The following is a 17955-nucleotide window of genomic DNA, read 5'->3' on the forward strand; positions in this document are numbered from 1 at the left end:
GTGGCAGGGCAAATTAAATTGCTCTTGCAGCTACTGCAATCTCCTACATGCTGTTGCCGAATGCCGGAAATGTCCAGATATTTTCCGGGCCACAGACAGCATCTCCTGCACATCCCTGTCATTTTTTAAAAAACTCTGCACCACCAAGTTTATTGTGTGAGCAAAACAGGGAATGTGATGGAATTCACCCACCTGCAATGCTCTCACAATATTGGTGGTGTCATCAGAAATGACATATCCTGAGGAGAGTTCAAGCGGGATAAGCCATGTTGCAATGACATCCCTTAGTTTTTGTAACTGATTGTCACCTGTATGCCTCTTAGTGAAGCCGGTGATACACAGATTAGACTGCCTCTGACAAATGTGACGTACTTGGGTACATGCTGCTGCTGTTCCCCATGGTGAAGGCGAATCACCAACCCAGTGGACTGTCACAGTCATATAATCTTTAGTTTGCCCAGTTCCGCTTGTCCACATATCTGTGGTTAAGTGTACAGTGGGTAGAATGGCATTTTGCAGTCCAATAATAAAATTTTTAAAAACCTTCTGGTAGACGTGAGGAATAGCTTTTCTACTGAAATGGGGTTCTGATGGAATTTGGTAACGGGGACAACAAGACCTCAAGTAGCTGTCTAAAACCAGCTGCATTAATAGTGGAAATTGGACGCAGATCTAATACTAGCAAAGTCGCCAGGGCGTCTGTGATCCGCTTTGCGACTGGGTGACAGCTTTCATACTTGCTCCCTCTTGCAAACGATTGTTTAACAGTCAATTGTTGTAAACTACTAGTAGTCTTCTTCTGTCTGCTTCTGGGATGAAGATTTACCCACAGCAGCAGCGGCAGCAGCAGCAGCAGTAGGACTAACGCTCAAGAATTCTTCTGAGGAATCCAGGATAGTGGAGGAGTCATCTAGCCTTATCAACTTGGATGCAGGACCAACTCTGATCGCTACTGAGGATATTGATGAGGACGGTGTTTTGGGTGTAGATTACAGGCGTCGGGATGTAGGTTAGAGAAGGGTCCTAGCTGATGATGGACTGCTTGTTGTTATTTTTTTTAGCATAACTTTCAGATTTTCCCAACACCTTCCCATGAACTTGAATCAAATGGTGTAACATGGATGAGGTTCCTAGATGGTTAAGGTTCCTACCTCGACTGACTGTGACTTTACATATGCTACAAATGTCTAGGCAACTGTTGTCAGGATTTGGGTAAAAATAATTTTACACATAAGAGGTGGATTTTTTGGTCTTATGTCCAGGCATGACAATGGCCTTCTTCATATCACGTGTAAGAATTGCTTCCACCGGTGCAGAACTTACACAAACATCATCTTCATCAACCTCCTCATGAGCGCCCTCGTCGGCTACACAAATTTTCCCCTCATCCTGTTGCAATTCAAAAGTGGCATCCTCAATTGGTGTATCACCGGCTACACTCGGGCTGTTCAGGCACACATCTGCAGAAATGTTGAAAGGGGCCTTCTTTATGGGTACACTATCAGAATGGTCACGATTACACATAGCACTCGTGGATGGACTCTCCTCAGAGATTTGTGTCATTTCTGAATCTGAACATACATTTTCCTCTAATGCTTTACTGTTTTCTTCCAGCTCGGATTTTACAAGTAAAAGTATTAGGTGCACCACTTTTGGAGTCCGAATGACAAGGTCTTGCTTGGTCAAGACTCAAACAAGAAGATGCCTCAGTAACAGTTCCAGAACTCGCACTCATAGAGAAAGGTGAAGGCTTCATTCTTTCTTTGCCTCTGCGTGTGTAGAATGGCATGTTGGCAATTCTATTTTTTTCTGCAGATAATTTTTCCTGGATTACAGCTCTTTTTACTTGACTAAGGTAAAAGGTGTTTTTTTACTTTTTTGTTTCCCTGACTTATAAACATTATATACTTTTACATAGGCTTTACCAGATGACGTACAGGGATTACTATCATCATGACTGGTGGCAGCAGCTGCTTGGTGCTCCTGGTCTTATGTGTACTGCTGAGAATCCATTTTGATAACACCATACACTTTGACTGCAAATGCAGAAGAAAAGCCTGCAAAGCCTAGTATTTGTATTTCTGCAATTACAATTAGCAATGGAGCTCTCCTCTTTGTTTGTTACCTATATAACATAGTAGAATTTGCAGATTTACACGAAACCCGATAGCACTAGTCTTTGTATTTTTCTGCAATGAGAATTATTATGGCTCTGTACTCGGATCCCCTAAGTTCGGGTGTGTTTGGTTCTCGAGGAACCGAGCCTGAGCATCTCTATTTATAACGAATATATACTGTTAAGTACTGCTTAGTGGTTATTGGATAAGTAATTCTGTAAAGCTTAAGTATTATTTAGTGCGGTCAAAAGACTGAGTAAGGCAACATTGTGTAAGGAAAAGTGCATAAAAGTGCTAGTTTTATAATGAGTGCATCTGAGAACAGAACAAGAGGGTAGCGTGTGCATGTGAGGCGCAACCACAGGTCCTTTTACAGTTTACATAGGGGGTGCAGCCTGTAACCCCACCTCTACTCTGCTTTGTGTGAATGCATGGTGCCTGCGCACATCTCTCCGCCTCTGCTTCCTCCACTGCGCCGCTGTCTGCATCCCAAACCCGCGTGTCTGTCTCTATCACTCCTCTGTCTCCCCTCTTTGTGTTTATCTCTCTGTCTCCAATTATGTGTCTGTACCTTTTGCTCTCTCTCTCTCTTTCCTCATGTTTGAGTGCAGCTCTCTCCTTTTTGTATGTAAATCCAAATTGTGGGTGTCTGTCCTCGCTTATTCATTATTTTGTTTCTGTCTCCTTCTGCCCCTCTTATTAAATTTATCTCCTTCTTCTACCATTTGCCCCCACCGACCACTTTTCATGTGTACAACCGTGTCCAACATCAGATAGCTGAACCTAACGACAGCAGGTACGCATATTCTTCTGATTTTATTCATTTTTGCTGAGCAACTGAGTAGAAAGTTTTTATATATTATGGGTCCTTTTCATCAAGCTCAAAACCTTATTAGCGCAGGGGCAAATGGGGTTTGAAGATACTGCCGGCCAGAGATTCCTCATTGAAGATTTTGCCGGCAAAAAGATGGTTTTTGCCAGTGATAGGGCTTTTCCACTTCAAAGGGTTAACGCATGCACTAACGCTGTTATCACCAGCAATAATCCCATCTGTGGTAAAATACACAGGCTTTGCAAGGCATCCCTGTGCAAATTTCTAGTATTACGTTGTCACTTGTACCAGTGCAATAGCTCAGGGTCTGAGAGATCTAGAAATCTTCAAAAACAGACTAAATACCTGTTTACTGAAACATTTAATTCATACTTGCCTACCTTTGGCAAGTTGTATCCGGGAGAGGGCGTGTCTAGAGGACGGGAAGGGGCGGGGCTCTGTGAATCGCGTCATGTTGGCCCCGCCCCCCACGTCAAATATGTTGTTTTGTCAAGGGGGGGGGGGGGCAAAATGACGCGATTCACTGCGAATCGTGTCATTTGAGCCCTGCAATTGCGGGATGCGGGAGATTTGCCAGCTCTTCCGGGAGTCCATGAGACTGACCCAAATTTCGGGAGTCTCCCGGACATTCCGGGAGAGTTGGCAAGTATGATTTAATTAATGAACCTCTTTCATAATATCCAAATGATTAACTCTCACGCACCCTCTTGAGATTACATACCTCCCAACTGTCCCTATTTTGGCAGGACATCCCTGTTTGTGGCCCACCAAACGGGTGGGGCTTACTGGAAACCTGAATGGGGTTATACAAATATGCCCATTTGTGGGCGGAGTTTAGACTTGACTGACTGTTGCTTGGGTGAGCGCAGGCCCGGCGCTCCCATTAGGCAATGTTAGGCAGTTGCCTAGGGCGCCGGGCTCTGGAGGGCGGCACTGAAGTGGGGGACCCAGTGATAATTAAATAAATGCTCCCGCCCGCCCGCCCGCTCGTCCGCCCGCCCGCTTGACCGCCCGCCCGCTCGATCGCTATAATGCAGTGCTGCACTGTAGCAGCACCGCAGTTTAAAATTTACCCGGCGCCTGGCAGCGTCGTGACGTCACGACGCACGATGCTGCCAGTGTAGAGGAGACAGAGAAAGAAGACAGAAGCGAGGAAGAAGAGAAAGGAAGGAAAATTAAGAAGTTAAGGTGAGTACAGGAAAGAGGAGGCTACAGATAACAGGAGGGGACGGGGGACGGATGCTATACATAGGGGGAGAACGGAAGCTATAGAAAGAGGGGAATGGAAGCTACAGTAAGGAGGGAGAATGGAGGCTATACAAAGGGGGGAGAATGGAGGCTATACAAAGGGGGGAGAATGGAGGCTATACAAAGGGGGGAGAATGGAGGCTATACAAAGGGGGAGAATGGAGGCTATACAAAGGGGGGAGAATGGAGGCTATACAAAGGGGGAGAATGGAGGCTATAGAAAGGGGGAGAATGGAGGCTATACAAAGGGGGGAGAATGGAGGCTATACAAAGGGGGGAGAATGGAGGCTATAGAAAGGGGGAGAATGGAGGCTATACAAAGGGGGTTAATGGAGGCTATACAAAGGGGGGGAGAATGGAGGCTATACAAAGGGGGGGAGAATGGAGGCTATACAAAGGGGGTGAGAATGGAGGCTATACAAAGTGGGGAGAATGGAGGCTATACAAAGGGGGGGAATGGAGGCTACAGAAAGGGGGGAGAATGGATGCTACAGAAAATTGGGGGGGGGAGGAGGAGGCTGGAGAAAATAGGGAGACGGGGGATTACACTTAGAAATGTCCTTGAGTTAGAGACTATGGGGTCTTTATACTAAAATAGTGCCGTGACAAAATGCAGCGATGCATAATGAAGCACAGCTTTAATTCACCTTGCTGGGGCTACTCTAGGATAGTTAAGGAACCATTTATGTGTATTAGTATTTGCCCTCTATTTGGCTCTCCTTTGTTGCCCTCTATTAGTATAATTAATTTTACATCTGCAGAGTACATTAACAAATGCAAATAAAATAGAACGGTCTGGATTATCTGTCATTTAGATTACCTTTCTCTATTTATTTGCATGTGTTAGTATATTTAATATATCATCTACAGAATACATTAATAGACAGCAACAGAGGAGAGCCAAGTAGTGGCCAAATACCAAAAAAAAAAAGCCAAGTAGTGGGCAGGGGGGCATGTGAGTAAAGCTGGTGTTATGTGGCTGGCATATGTGACACAAGCTGATGGGCAAGGGGTGACATATGTGAGAACAGCTAGTGGGCAGATGGGCATGTGTGAGTGAAGTTGGTGGGCAGCGGGGTACATGTCAGTGTGTAACAGGTGAGTGATGTCATGTTTTCTTTTCTTTCATTTGTTTTGTTCTGAAGTCTAGCATTTGGAGCCTCCCCTCTAGATATCCTGTGTTTGCTCCTGGGCAGCAGTGAAGCCTGGACTGCATTCTGTATCAGACATCAGTGCTGCATCAGACATCTGGACTGCATTGTAGCCAGCCAAGAGGAGGTAAGAGTTATTATTTTTAAGTGTGTTAGTGGCTGGGAAATTAGAATTTTTTTTTATTTGGGGGGGGGGGGGGCGGCAAGCTTAAGCTTTGCCTAGGGTGCCGGGCAACCTTGCACCGGCCCTGGGTGAGCGTGGCTTATTTTGTCCTGCTTTCGGGATTTTGAATGTGTCGAGCTATGTGATTGACCATAGGGGTCCCCTGTCTTAAGTGCCCCAGGCCCCCAATGCCTTAATCCACCTCTGCATTGATCGCAATCCAGTCAGTTGCAATGAACACCAGTAAATAGAGAAGGCACCATCCAAATAACTTTGTTGTGACACAAATGCTCCTGATTGTAACCTCAAGGGCAAGTGGTTATGGAGTCATTGAAACCAATAGGTTCCATTACCAAACCCATTTACATTATTTTTAACGTCAGTTGATAAAGAGCCTTTACATCAATTACACTGTAACAGTAATTCGGTAACATCTTGCATTTGAAATGTAGGAGCGCTCTGTCTCACATCAGTCATCCTGGTTGTGTTATTTCGGTCTATGTCCAGCAGGTGGCGCACTGTGTGTTACTAGACCTATGTTGTAGACTCCGTAGCATAGAGATGACCGGCGCTGTCGTGACGTCACTTGCCTAGGAAGCGTGGAGCGCGGGAGGCGCAGCCGGTCCCTTGAAACTCGGCCCGATAGTGCGAACCGGAGAGACCGCCTGGAGCAGAGCGGGTGAGGCCCGGGTGTATTACTATATAGAGAGACACGGGGGAGGCTGCAGACAGTGATAGGGGAGAGGGGCATGGTGATATAACAATGCTGGGGTTACAGGAGCTCGGGGGGAATGGTGACAGGTCGGACGAGGAGGCTGCGGTGCTGCAGACAGACATGGAGAAGGCGATGAAAAGAATCCAGGTGATGTTGGGCTTCTGTGACAGGATGGTCGAAGAGGCTCTGGGGTTGGTGACAAGTGGGCAGAGGGTTCTGGGGAGAGAACGTTGAACAGAGGGTGCAGGGGAGACGGTGAGTGGAAGATACAGGCATACAGCAAGGTTGCACAGGTGGGTAAAGGAACCTGGAGGAGATGGGGCAGTGCCTGGATTAGACTATCATCTAATGCTTCTTTCTGCAGTTACTATGAGGAATGCTGCTCATCAATTTAATGAAGAGAATGCCAGGGCCATTGTGGGGATGTTTAAATGTACATCAGACATAGTGTTACAAATAAGTCACGTTCCAGATAATCTACCCCATATCTGATTGGTAGAAGTTGGCTTTTAATATTGGCTCGTGTTGTGTTTCAGGAATAGTGACATCTGTCTCAACAATTTTTTTTTCTTTCAGTTTACTCCTATTCCATCAGATATTGTAATTACCGCTACCTGTTCTTGCTTGATGTGTGCTTAATTGAAAAGATCTTTCAGAGATTTTGTTCAGCCAGTTCTTGAAAACTACTGTATTAAGTGTGTCTGTGATCTGACTGAGCGATCATAATAAAGCAATCTCTTTTCTGCACATAAGATTTAGATTGTGTTTGTGTACAAATCGTTCAATGTAAAGATCTTTTTGTGAGAACATCTGTCAATTAAATTGAATTTCATAGAATTGTTGTGCGATTTAAGTACCATTGGTATATATCCAGGCATCCAACTTACCTGGATGAGATGCATATAAAATATTAGGTGCTTAATAGAGCTGATTTGTGCATTTAATATTTTCAGATGTAAGAATTGTTTGTTTAGAACAACTTTGTGTGTAAAGGCTTATTTTCCTGCAGGCCTCCTTACTGAGTTCTGTGTGCTAAAAGCATTATTAACATAACATTCTAGTTTTCTTTTTTCTCAAAGGACCAAAATGAGCTTGTTCGGTTCTACTGGGGGTTTTGGTGCTGGAGGAGCAAGCATGTTTGGCAGCACGGCCACCGATAATCACAATCCCATGAAGGTATATTTAGCGTGTGTGCATATTTATTAGGTTATGAATGAATTATTTGATCTTCCTCATATAAATTTCTTCCATTGTGTCCAGGACATAGAGGTTACGTCACCCCCAGATGACAGTATTGGATGCCTATCCTTCAGCCCCCCAACATTGCCAGGGAATTTCCTCATTGCTGGTTCCTGGGCCAATGATGTAAGTTAAAACCTTGCCACACATATGTCACAAGAATTTGTGTTGTGTTAGTTATTTGACTTTATTAAAAACTGATTGTTTGGTAGCTCAGGAGTAATGTTGACAAACACTATTTTTACTGAAGGACCAAGAGATGCCTTTGATAGACTCCAGCAGAGGTAAAAGGGGCAAGACTAGATGGTCCAGTTGGTCTGTTATCTGCTACAAGCTTCCTGTCTCTCCTCCATTCCCTAATATCACAGTAAAGTAAACTAAGGAGTTATAGGATTAGAATCACTTTACTTAAAGAAAACTCATGACTTCTTGACTTGATTGTCTGATTGTCTTTTTTTTTTTTAGCAGTCATTTAGGAATGAGTTTCAGATGCTTTTACGGCACCAGTGTGTGTTTAAGTTGGGGTGTCGGGTTCACTTCAACTGGAAGCACATTGGTTATGAGAGTAACACCCATCAAAAAATGAAAGCTTTTGTTCTATAATATTATTTAATTCATGTTCTTTACCAAGTGTGCATATTTGTCAAGTTATATATTTGTGCCCACTCCTCCATTTTCTTTTTTTGCTTTGGAAAATTTGGTCTATTTGTTCAAATGCTTTTACAATGCAATTTGAAATGAGCTATTTGGTTATTTTAAACCTGCTCGGTGCATATTTCTCTTTTTCTAGAGTCAGATGCAAGAAGTAAACAATTTGTATTTTGCCTTACTCTGAAAAAATGTTTGTGGTTTTAATTGTGTAGCAGAGTTTAACTGGGACCTTAACTCTATTTACATTTAGTTTCCCATTTAGTTTGTCTCGTGTAAATATAAAGGAATTGATGGAATAAAAAATATTCTTGTTGCAGGACTTTACCTTGTTCCTCAAATGTCCTAAGAAGTCTACTTACAAAGATCACCATTTAGTAGTAAGCAGACAAAGTGATTGCTGACAACCTGTTGAGGCAGCCATTTTGTGGGTTGAACAAAATTAATGAGAATGCAGCCAATCAATTAATTAGGAACCAGTGGTGTCTCTGAGGCTGTATATAGACGGGTACACTTGAAGCTATTGCATTTGTTAATTAGTTCATTATATCTTCTATTTTCCTATGTAAATATTTGCTGCATGCAGTGGAAAGTCCAGCACAGTTGCTGATCCCTGTGTAACCTCCTTGTAATTAGTGTGAGGCTCTCAACATAATGGTAATAAACCAATGTACACAATAAGTTTAACAAGATTAAGCCTAAATTAATTTATTTGGGTGAATGAAGAATAAGGGGTATATTTACTAAATTGCGGGCTTGAAAAAGTGGAGATGTTGCCTATGGTAGCCAATCAGATTCTAGTTAGTTATTTAGTACATTCTAGAAAATGACAGCTAGAACCTAAATGGTTGCTATAGGCAACATACCCACTTTTTCAAACCCGCAGTTTAGTAAATATACCCCTAAATCTCTTGTAGACAGTGATGCTTCAGATTTCCCCCTCCTCTTCCTCCATGCAGGTTCGCTGCTGGGAAGTACAAGATAATGGCCAAACCATCCCAAAAGCCCAGCAGATGCACACAGGACCGGTGCTCGATGTTTGCTGGAGCGATGTATGTATTTCTGTGAGATTTGTAGCTGTCTTTGGCAAGAGCAGCAAGATGAGAAACCTGCTGATTTATGTGATCTGAAGACTAATGCCTTACTATGTATTTCTGTATTATTCTGCTGTCATACAAACGTTTGCTTTAATACTTTACCAAAATTAAAACGGATCTTTTGCTCTTGCAGGATCTGTGCTCATTTTGTGCATACTTGATTAATAAGTCCCATCCACTTGTATTCAGTCACTAATTGTGATCGTGTTGAAATGCATAAGTCAGCAAGTCTTAAACAGACATCATCCGTAGATATCAGGATAACCTAATACAGAACTTTCCCTTTTCACCATATTTATCTTCTCTTTACACAGGATGGCAGTAAAGTGTTCACAGCGTCTTGTGATAAAACCGCCAAAATGTGGGACCTAAACAGTAACCAGTCCATACAGATCGCTCAGGTGAACTAACCAATGTTTAACGGAAACACAGTATTGGTGTGGGTAACGAACATCCCTAATACCTCAACATAATGATTGACATCAGACACTTTAATAACACCTTGATGTTTTATTTCCTATTAGCATGATGCACCTATAAAAACTGTTCACTGGATAAAGGCACCAAATTACAGCTGTATCATGACTGGAAGCTGGGACAAAAGCCTAAAGGTAGACATCGTTCCTTCCATATCATGTTTACTACTTGCCTACTGACTTGCAATGTTGGAGCGGTGGCTTCTTTATTCTGACATGCTGTGTTAAAAAATGTTCTATTCTGAGTGCGCTGACACTTCTAGTCCAAACTGTCAATGACAGGGATGGGATCCAGCCAGGGTGTTTCTGGTGGCCCGATCACAGCACATACAGTTCAGAGTGAGCGCTTTCTGAAACCCTGTGAGGTCACTGCAGTGATGTGACACCTAGCAGAAAACTATCCCAGGGCACTGCAAAAGAAACCTGTATTGTGTAAAACATGCCTGCCGGCACTATTAGATCCAGTTTACATGAAGTAGTTAACTTATTTTTATTGTAAATTGCCATTCTTATTTCTGAAGCCTAAATAGTACTGTTTTACATCCCTAGTTTTGGGACACGCGTTCCCCCAATCCTCTGATGACGCTCCAGCTTCCTGAGCGATGTTACTGTGCAGATGTGGTAAGTAGATTTCTTCTGACTGTTCTCTCCTACATAAAGAATATATGGCATTCTGCACACCCTACTGTAAAATATTTGGAAGTTAGACGTCGGCAAGGCGTTTTTTGATCTCTTATAAAGGTTATAGATTCCAAGGTGATTTTTGTTTCACAGAAGGGAGTGCATTATTCCTTTAAAATACAACAGTATTTGTTTTATTGCAAATAAATTAAAACCTAGTATTTTTAATTACTATCTTTTAAAGCTAATTATGCATTTTCCTTTAATGAAAAAGGAAAGCTATCTTCCTGTCACACAGCTCTGTCTTGGGAGGTAGTTCTACACTATACAGTAATGGGGATGATTGGGTTAAAACCAGATTCAAGGCTTTCCCTTGGTGTATTTATCAGTGTAATTGAAAGAGAACTGAATGAAGAGATTGTGTAAGGATCTTTCTTCGTATACTGCCTGAACTATGAAGTACTTGATCTTTGTCACTAGCATTGAGGAGTATAGTAACATGGCATCCATGTGAAAAGAGATCACTGTCTTTGAGGCCTAGTGATATCAGAGGTTCACAAAAGTAAGGATACGTTTCGCAGCTGTTTATACAGGTTTTCACACCACTCAGGGATCATAAATTACATTTCTTGTTTTTAAAAAAAATACATTTTTCAGATTGCCATAATTTTTCATTGACTTAATTTTTAATTTGTGTAAGTCTAGGTACACACTGAAGAATTTTACGACCGACGTGTTATCTACAACGATTTTACTAACGAATGAAGGTCCAATCGCTCAGACGATTCATGCGTACACACTGACACGATTTACCCTCAGATTTGTGCTTTTCATTTTATCCTCTAGTCGTTTAAAGAATGACAGCACAATATTCATTTATTCCTGTTACACTGATTAAAAGTGTCTTGTTATAGCTATCCACATGTCCTAATGAAATTCACTAGCTTCTGTGACTGAAACAAAATTTTCAGTCTCAGAGTGAACAAACAAACTATTCCATCTACAGCACTCTTTACATTTAAGTCACCGGGACGTGTTCATTGCTGGCATCGGCTAAAAAGACCATGACTTTGTAAACTCTATGGAGATTGTGAGTGCATACACACTACATGATCGGCAGGTAATTGGAGCAAGATTATTAAACCGTACGACCAACCAAATGAAACGACAATCTGCACGACTGTCCATCGTGTGATTATTATACACTCTAGCTGGATATGTGGCCAATCAGTCGTTTATTTGGTGATTGGCCTGATAATCGTCTGAAAAACCTCCAGTGTGTACCTAGCCCGTCCCTATAGTTTTTATTCTTGTTTTTTTTTTTTTTTTGTTTTTTTTATAATTACAAGGTACTAGATACTGAACAAATTAACCACATCCTCTTCCTGGATGTCTTGAGGCAAAAAGGAATTCATTCTTAATATTCCTTGTAAATTAATGATTAAAAGTACTGATTAGCCCAGAGGATACCTAGCGATGTCATCTTACTAAATGTTTATCTTCCTCTCTGTCAGTGCCCCCCCTCCCACACACACACTTTCGTGGAATTCCTAAATAACCTCCCTCTAAAAGTATTTTGGTTTGTGAAGTGATGAAGAAACAATTTCAGAAAGGACCAATCTAAATGTGGGATGAGAGGAGGACATCTATCGTTGCATGTTATCCAACGTTCATTTATATTGTCTATATCCTATTAACTTGTATTTATTTAATTCCTTCCATTTAGGTCTATCCAATGGCTGTTGTAGCTACAGCAGAGAGAGGGTTAATAGTTTACCAGCTAGAGAACCAGCCGTCTGAGTTTCGCAGAATTGAATCTCCATTAAAGCACCAGGTAATGTTTTACATGAATACACCTTATATGCTGATATTCTGTGGTACTATATGCAGCCATGTATGAAGTTATATGCAAAAACGAGTTTCGCTTGTAGCAGCTAACAATGTCGGCAATAAGGGACCAGTTAAAGGATGGAGAATCCCAAAAATTACAATTTCATATATAAAGAACTATTCAGTTTTACCCAAGATGAAAAAAAATTGTAATGGAGTTTTCCAGATTTCATAGCTCTAAATTAACCCAGAAAAGCCTGATACTCAGAAGTTGATGCTGATGACACATGGTGTCATTGGACTGGGCATGCTATTGCAGGGGCCAGTACTTTATCCTAATCGACTGCTTATGATCTTAATTGCATGAGTCTTGAAGCTTTTCTGTTGCGTAATCCAAATCATGCTTAAACCAAGGAATCTATCATCTGCACCAGGGTACTACAGAGTTCAGAGTTCCTACTTCTTGTGTTATAAACGAGAACCCTACCCGCCTAGGCTCTTTCTTCTGTTCCTTTTGGAGTTCCTGCCTTTGAGCCTTGTTTTTTGGCTGAGCCTTAGCTCCTTGTATGTTCAGGTATGCATGATTGCAATCCTTTTCTAGTGTCCTCTCTTTCCTTTCTCATGCCCACATGTTGGTACAAGGCATGCCGATGTGGCTTTTCCTCTTTAGAGCACCCAATTGCATTTCAATTTAGTTCTCGTGTACGTGCATCAGCCAAGAACGTATTAGTGCCTTAGAGGTAAGAGCAGTCAGCTCAATTTCTTTTTCTTTCACCAAGAGAACAGGGTACTGCGCCCAGTCCCTGTATTTATATTCCACCTTATGGAACCAGGACTTAGTCTTCAATCCTTTTTGGCTATTTCGATTTTTGTATGGGTCAAGATAGAATAATACTTGATGAGTGCGTCAGTGGGTGGTGTATTTTGATTGGAACACACAGGATGAAAGAAAAGGTTTGGTTTCGTTCAAGTTTTGTAGTGGAATGTGTCTTGTGAAAGTTATTTTTTTGTAAAAGGTGTCTGTCTTTTATTACTTTGTTTTAGGTATGATAGAGAAGGTTCTTGGGGAGAACCCCTTGTACACATTGCATGCAGCAACCTTGTGGTCCTTCTCTTATTACAGCATGAGGCTGTTGGCATCTTGGGGAAGGGGGTGTTAGTTTTGTAAATTATTTGCATTTAATGGTACAGATTTATTAACACCAGCTTTCTTCCTCAAGCTGCCAGGGAATGATGACCTTGCTATAAAACATTGCCTGCTGAGTACACATAACCTCTGCATAGCTAGATGTTGCACAGATAACCTTTTTTTTTTTCATACTGATTACATAGAAGATATGCAACGTTTTATTAGGTCACAGCTCAGGAAAATAGATTTATTCTGAATTGGCAGGTCGTGCCCTGCGAGACTTTGTTGATCACCATCTTTAATGTACATTTTTGGGAAGCAGGGGTATTACTAAATCCCAGTCATACAGGTCTAGTCCTGACACTTCACAGTTCTCCTCAAATAAGAATTGCTGTAAAATCTCCCTATTACTCCTTATCCTCCAGGCATGTCCACATGATGCTGGCATTGTTTAGTAGTTGGCTGTCTGTATATAAGTAATGGTTAGATAACCCGCACACCATACTTTCATTTTTCAGCATCGGTGTGTTGCCATATTTAAAGATAAACAAAACAAGCCAACCGGCTTTGCGTTGGGCAGCATTGAAGGTAGAGTTGCCATCCATTACATCAACCCTTCAAATCCGTAAGTATTTCCTGAAAACATACTGCTTGAGTGATCTTTCTGTCTTTTTTTTTTTTTTTTTTCCTCTGATCTTTGGAAATTGTAAAATGAGTCTGTCTCTTCCAGAGCTAAAGACAACTTCACATTTAAATGCCACCGATCCAACGGAACAAATACCGCAGCTCCTCAAGACATTTATGCGGTATGTTTATTTCCCTGTACATGTCTGGTTCTAGGGGGAAAATATAATTAAAAATAGACCTTTTTGTTTTCTTTATTTCTTTTTGTATAAATCAATAGAAGATGGCAGACGTGGGGGGGTTATTGAAAATGTGGGTTTAATAATGACTGCATAGACTTTACTCGGTAACTGGGACACACTGTTCTGTTTATCACAAGTAATAACTCATAAATGACATATCCAATTAATAACTTTTGAAATAAACACTTCTATGGTGTGGACTAGTAGTAGAAGTCCTGTTGACAGTGTAAGTATATTTAATTTGCTTGTTAAACTATAATATGTATACTGTTTTTACTCAATAACAAGTGTTTGGCTGCAATATAATTAGTATGTAGTAGCATTTGTACTTCGCTATTTATAAAGAAAAAAAACATCAAGCTGGGGTCAGTGTCCTCAATAATGAAGTTAAATCAATCTGTACAGTGTTGTGGCTCAGTGATAGATGGAACGTTGATGAGTGATTGGCTGCCCTCTGCTGTTGGGTATGATGTGAGAGGTCCTGTCAGTCTGTTGTGTTGAGACCTGTTCCTGTGCAGCAGAGACCACTTTTAATATTGGGGAGGAGGAGAATAGCAGGGCTGGTGACATAGACAGTGTGTGAGGAACACATTGAAATCTTGGGTTGATGAAATGAATCTGCGAAAGCCCCAGTTATTCCCAATTATGAAATGTTATTAATAGGTAACTACAAAAAAAAAAGAAATGTTTGCTATAGATTTCTTGCGAGCAGCTGTACATATAAGTATATACTTGCCTCTCATAGTGCTCTAGTTCCCTTCGCTAGGGCTGGTTTGCCATGGCTACTGCATTCTACCACATCAAAAATTAAACTCGCCTGCAGCATATCTGGACTCTATTCAAAGCTTCTAAGGTAGTCTGAAGCCACAGTGAGTAGAGTGCCAGAAACATGTGCAAAAGAGAAGCAGGAACGCTAGAGCGTGGAAGGCAAGTTCATTTATTTACATAGCTGTTCCACACACGCCATATAGCAAATAAATATTTTATGTAGAAATTTTACTCAAATATCTAAAAATACAAGAGGAGACAAAATGTTTTTAGTTTATATATAAGCTTGTGGTTTTATAGAACATCTGTCTACCTGCCTAGGTAAATGGTATTGCTTTTCATCCGGTACACGGCACTCTGGCGACTGTCGGCTCTGACGGACGCTTCAGCTTCTGGGACAAAGATGCACGAACCAAACTGAAGACTTCAGAACAGTTAGACCAACCCATCTCGGCCTGCTGCTTCAACCACAACGGAAACATCTTTGCTTATTCGTCCAGTTACGACTGGTCCAAGGTGAGTACTCCATCACATCACTGCAATGTGTCTTGAGATGACCATCTTTGTCTTATCTGTTTCACAAAACACAGTATTTTCTTCCAGGGCCACGAGTTCTACAATCCACAGAAGAAGAATTATATATTCCTACGTAATGCTGCAGAGGAGTTAAAACCCCGGAATAAAAAGTAGTATGTAGAACTTGTTGTTCTTAAAGGGCGTATGTGCTATATGTGAGTAAAGTTATTCTATATATTTTTCTCTGAAACACTGATGCCTAAGGGGGTGAGGGCAAGTCTGCATAGTGGCACAGACACTCCATGCACAGAAAAGATCATATAGTTGGCAACATGTATTCATAGAGGATTCATAGAGGAAATAATGAGTTGTAAGCATATTTAATGTTGCAGCAGTGCCTGGAATAATGTCAGCAGAACCCATTTTTCTACATTCAGTATAGTTGGAGCAGTGTGATTAACATCTGTCCTAAATCCGTAGCTACTCATTAGGAAATGGCTGATTTCTGGGTGGATTTGGTAGTCTTAAAATTGATCGTAATTTGCCTGTTAGGGTGGAGAATCATGTCTGACAATGACTGTATAAGCCTGTTTGCAATCATTTGTCGATAAATGTCATGGTCTTGCTAGAGCTCCCTTTATGTGGCCTGCTCATCACAAGACCTGATCTGCTCAATTTAACCAGAATATGAGCAAATTGGATCAGACCAGCTGCTTTGCCATTTGTTTTTTTTTCCCCAACAGAAAAAAGTTAATACTTTGGTAGCAATTAGTAAATGGGTCACTTTAAGATTTCATCTTGAAAAAGTAGAAGAATTTCCGTTTTGTTTTTGTTCGTACCAGGGCTAACCAGCTCAGTGTATGTAGCTGGCCCAATATGGAGTGCAACTAACATTTCCTGCTGTATGGGTAATCTTGAAGTATGACATCTCAGTTAGATAACCTCATGTGAAGTGTGGTATTTGTTAATGTATCTGGGCAGCTTTGTGTGAAGAAGATGCACTTCAAAGCCTTGATCTTAAGAAAAATATTGTTTTAACAGTTCTCCAGTTTAAGCCTATGCATGTGAGCAAATCTCATTAGGATTTACTAACTCTGAAATTGGCCACAGACAGTAGTAACCTATGCAGAAGAACCAGTGCCACCCTCTGACAACCCGGCCTTGTTGTCAACTAAGATTTCTCATGGGTTTTACAGGAGTTGTGAACACTTAAATGCCTTAAAGGTTTCATTCTTTTTTAATGTTTGTTAAAAACTTGGCAATTCACTGCACAGAGCAACGTTATTACAAATCCTCAGCCATGTAACTTGGATTGTATAAATAATCTGGACATAACTGCCTTTCTTCCTGACAGATGGATACTAGAACACGATCTGTCCATATGTTGCCTGCACAGCCTAGGCTTCTACCTATCAAGCGCTGCCATATTCAATTTGGTACTGGAAAGCAAACATTACACCTCAATGCTGACCTTTTTGGTGGCTGTGAACTTGAATATATGTTTATGTACAGACCAACTTGTAAGTAAGGAAACCAGTAAACTGCCTGCACGGCATTCACACGTCTTCAGACTCTATATTTTCCTGTCCCGAGCAGTGACTGTTGTGAGATGGCGTGGGCTCAGCATGCGGATAAGCTGCCTTAAACATATCCATTTATGTAGAATGAAAAGTAACAGAGGTTGCATTGGTTCTTGTTTCATATTTGAATAAAATGTAATTTTTAACAAAAGGCCATAACTGTGTCACATTTGTACATTATTTTGTTTACCACATGTGTACATAATTTGTGTCGATCATTCTTACGTGTGTGCCCCAGGCTGTAATGGGTTAAACATGATTTTGCTTTAATCAAGAATTTCTCAATAATTTGTCGCTTTTCATTCTCTGGATTACTGTTAGTATGAAAAGATATAAAGTGGATATAAGTACTATACACACCCTCATTGAAATGAAGATAAATCATGCCGGACCTTTTTTCCAACATTACTGTGACTTTACAGCCAATAAAATTCATCTGAAAAACCAATAGACAATTTTTAGAAAAAATATAAATCCTACAATACCCTGGTTGCATATTGTACACACTCCTAAACTTATACTTTGTGGAAGCACCTTTTGCTTGTATTATTGCAGAGTTGTTGTTTTTTTTAATAAGTCTATCAAATTTGTACCCCTGGAATTTCCAGTTCTATCCCACTTTCCCTGCACATAAGTTCAAGGTCCATCAAATTGTGAGGAGATCTCGGTGTTCAGCTGTTGGTCGTTGCACAGGATTTCAATGGGATTAAGGTATGGGCTCTGACTGGGTCATTCCAATACATTTATCTTCCTTTTCTGAAACTATTGCTTGGTTGACTTGAATGTGCATAGTCGTTAGCTTGGAAGGTGAAATTCCTCTTCAGGTTCCACACAGTGGCCAACATATTTCATGCAAAATTATCTATATATCTGGAGCTACTCATTATGCCCTCTATCATGACTAGAACCCCTTTTTCAGCTGAAGAGGGGCAGCAACAAATCTTGATACTGCCACCACC

General features: G+C 41.1%; 1 protein-coding gene across 3 annotated transcripts; it reads left to right on the forward strand.

Annotated features, from left to right (window-relative positions):
* Nucleotides 1–6070: 6070 nt before the first annotated feature.
* RAE1 (ribonucleic acid export 1) lies at nucleotides 6071–17147 on the forward strand. Of its 3 annotated transcripts, none has more exons than XM_075176496.1 (13): nucleotides 6071–6190; nucleotides 7306–7402; nucleotides 7487–7591; nucleotides 9073–9165; nucleotides 9525–9611; nucleotides 9735–9821; nucleotides 10236–10307; nucleotides 12034–12141; nucleotides 13785–13891; nucleotides 13997–14072; nucleotides 15222–15416; nucleotides 15504–15631; nucleotides 16771–17147. In XM_075176496.1, exons 2-12 carry the CDS (start codon nucleotides 7313–7315, stop codon nucleotides 15588–15590), a joined length of 1107 nt encoding a protein of 368 aa, XP_075032597.1. In that variant the 5' UTR covers nucleotides 6071–6190; nucleotides 7306–7312; the 3' UTR covers nucleotides 15591–15631; nucleotides 16771–17147. The 3 variants fall into 3 exon arrangements, with proteins under 3 accessions (XP_075032597.1, XP_075032598.1, XP_075032599.1); XM_075176497.1 differs by having other exon boundaries at nucleotides 15504–15589; XM_075176498.1 differs by lacking the exon at nucleotides 6071–6190 and adding an exon at nucleotides 6310–6373.
* The last annotated feature ends 808 nt before the right edge of the window (nucleotides 17148–17955 follow it).

The sequence above is a fragment of the Mixophyes fleayi genome, chromosome 6, assembly GCF_038048845.1.
Source record: "Mixophyes fleayi isolate aMixFle1 chromosome 6, aMixFle1.hap1, whole genome shotgun sequence".
NCBI lineage: Eukaryota > Metazoa > Chordata > Amphibia > Anura > Limnodynastidae > Mixophyes > Mixophyes fleayi.

What these genes read in the sequence shown, in the direction of transcription:
- RAE1 (XM_075176496.1), top strand. Translation starts at nt 7,313, where the DNA reads ATGAGCTTGTTCGGTTCTACTGGGGGTTTTGGTGCTGGAGGAGCAAGC. An exon ending in ATAATCACAATCCCATGAAG is followed by an intron (nt 7,403 to 7,486) that starts GTATATTTAGCG and finishes CATTGTGTCCAG; the next exon opens with GACATAGAGGTTACGTCACC. An exon ending in TCGATGTTTGCTGGAGCGAT is followed by an intron (nt 9,166 to 9,524) that starts GTATGTATTTCT and finishes CTCTTTACACAG; the next exon opens with GATGGCAGTAAAGTGTTCAC.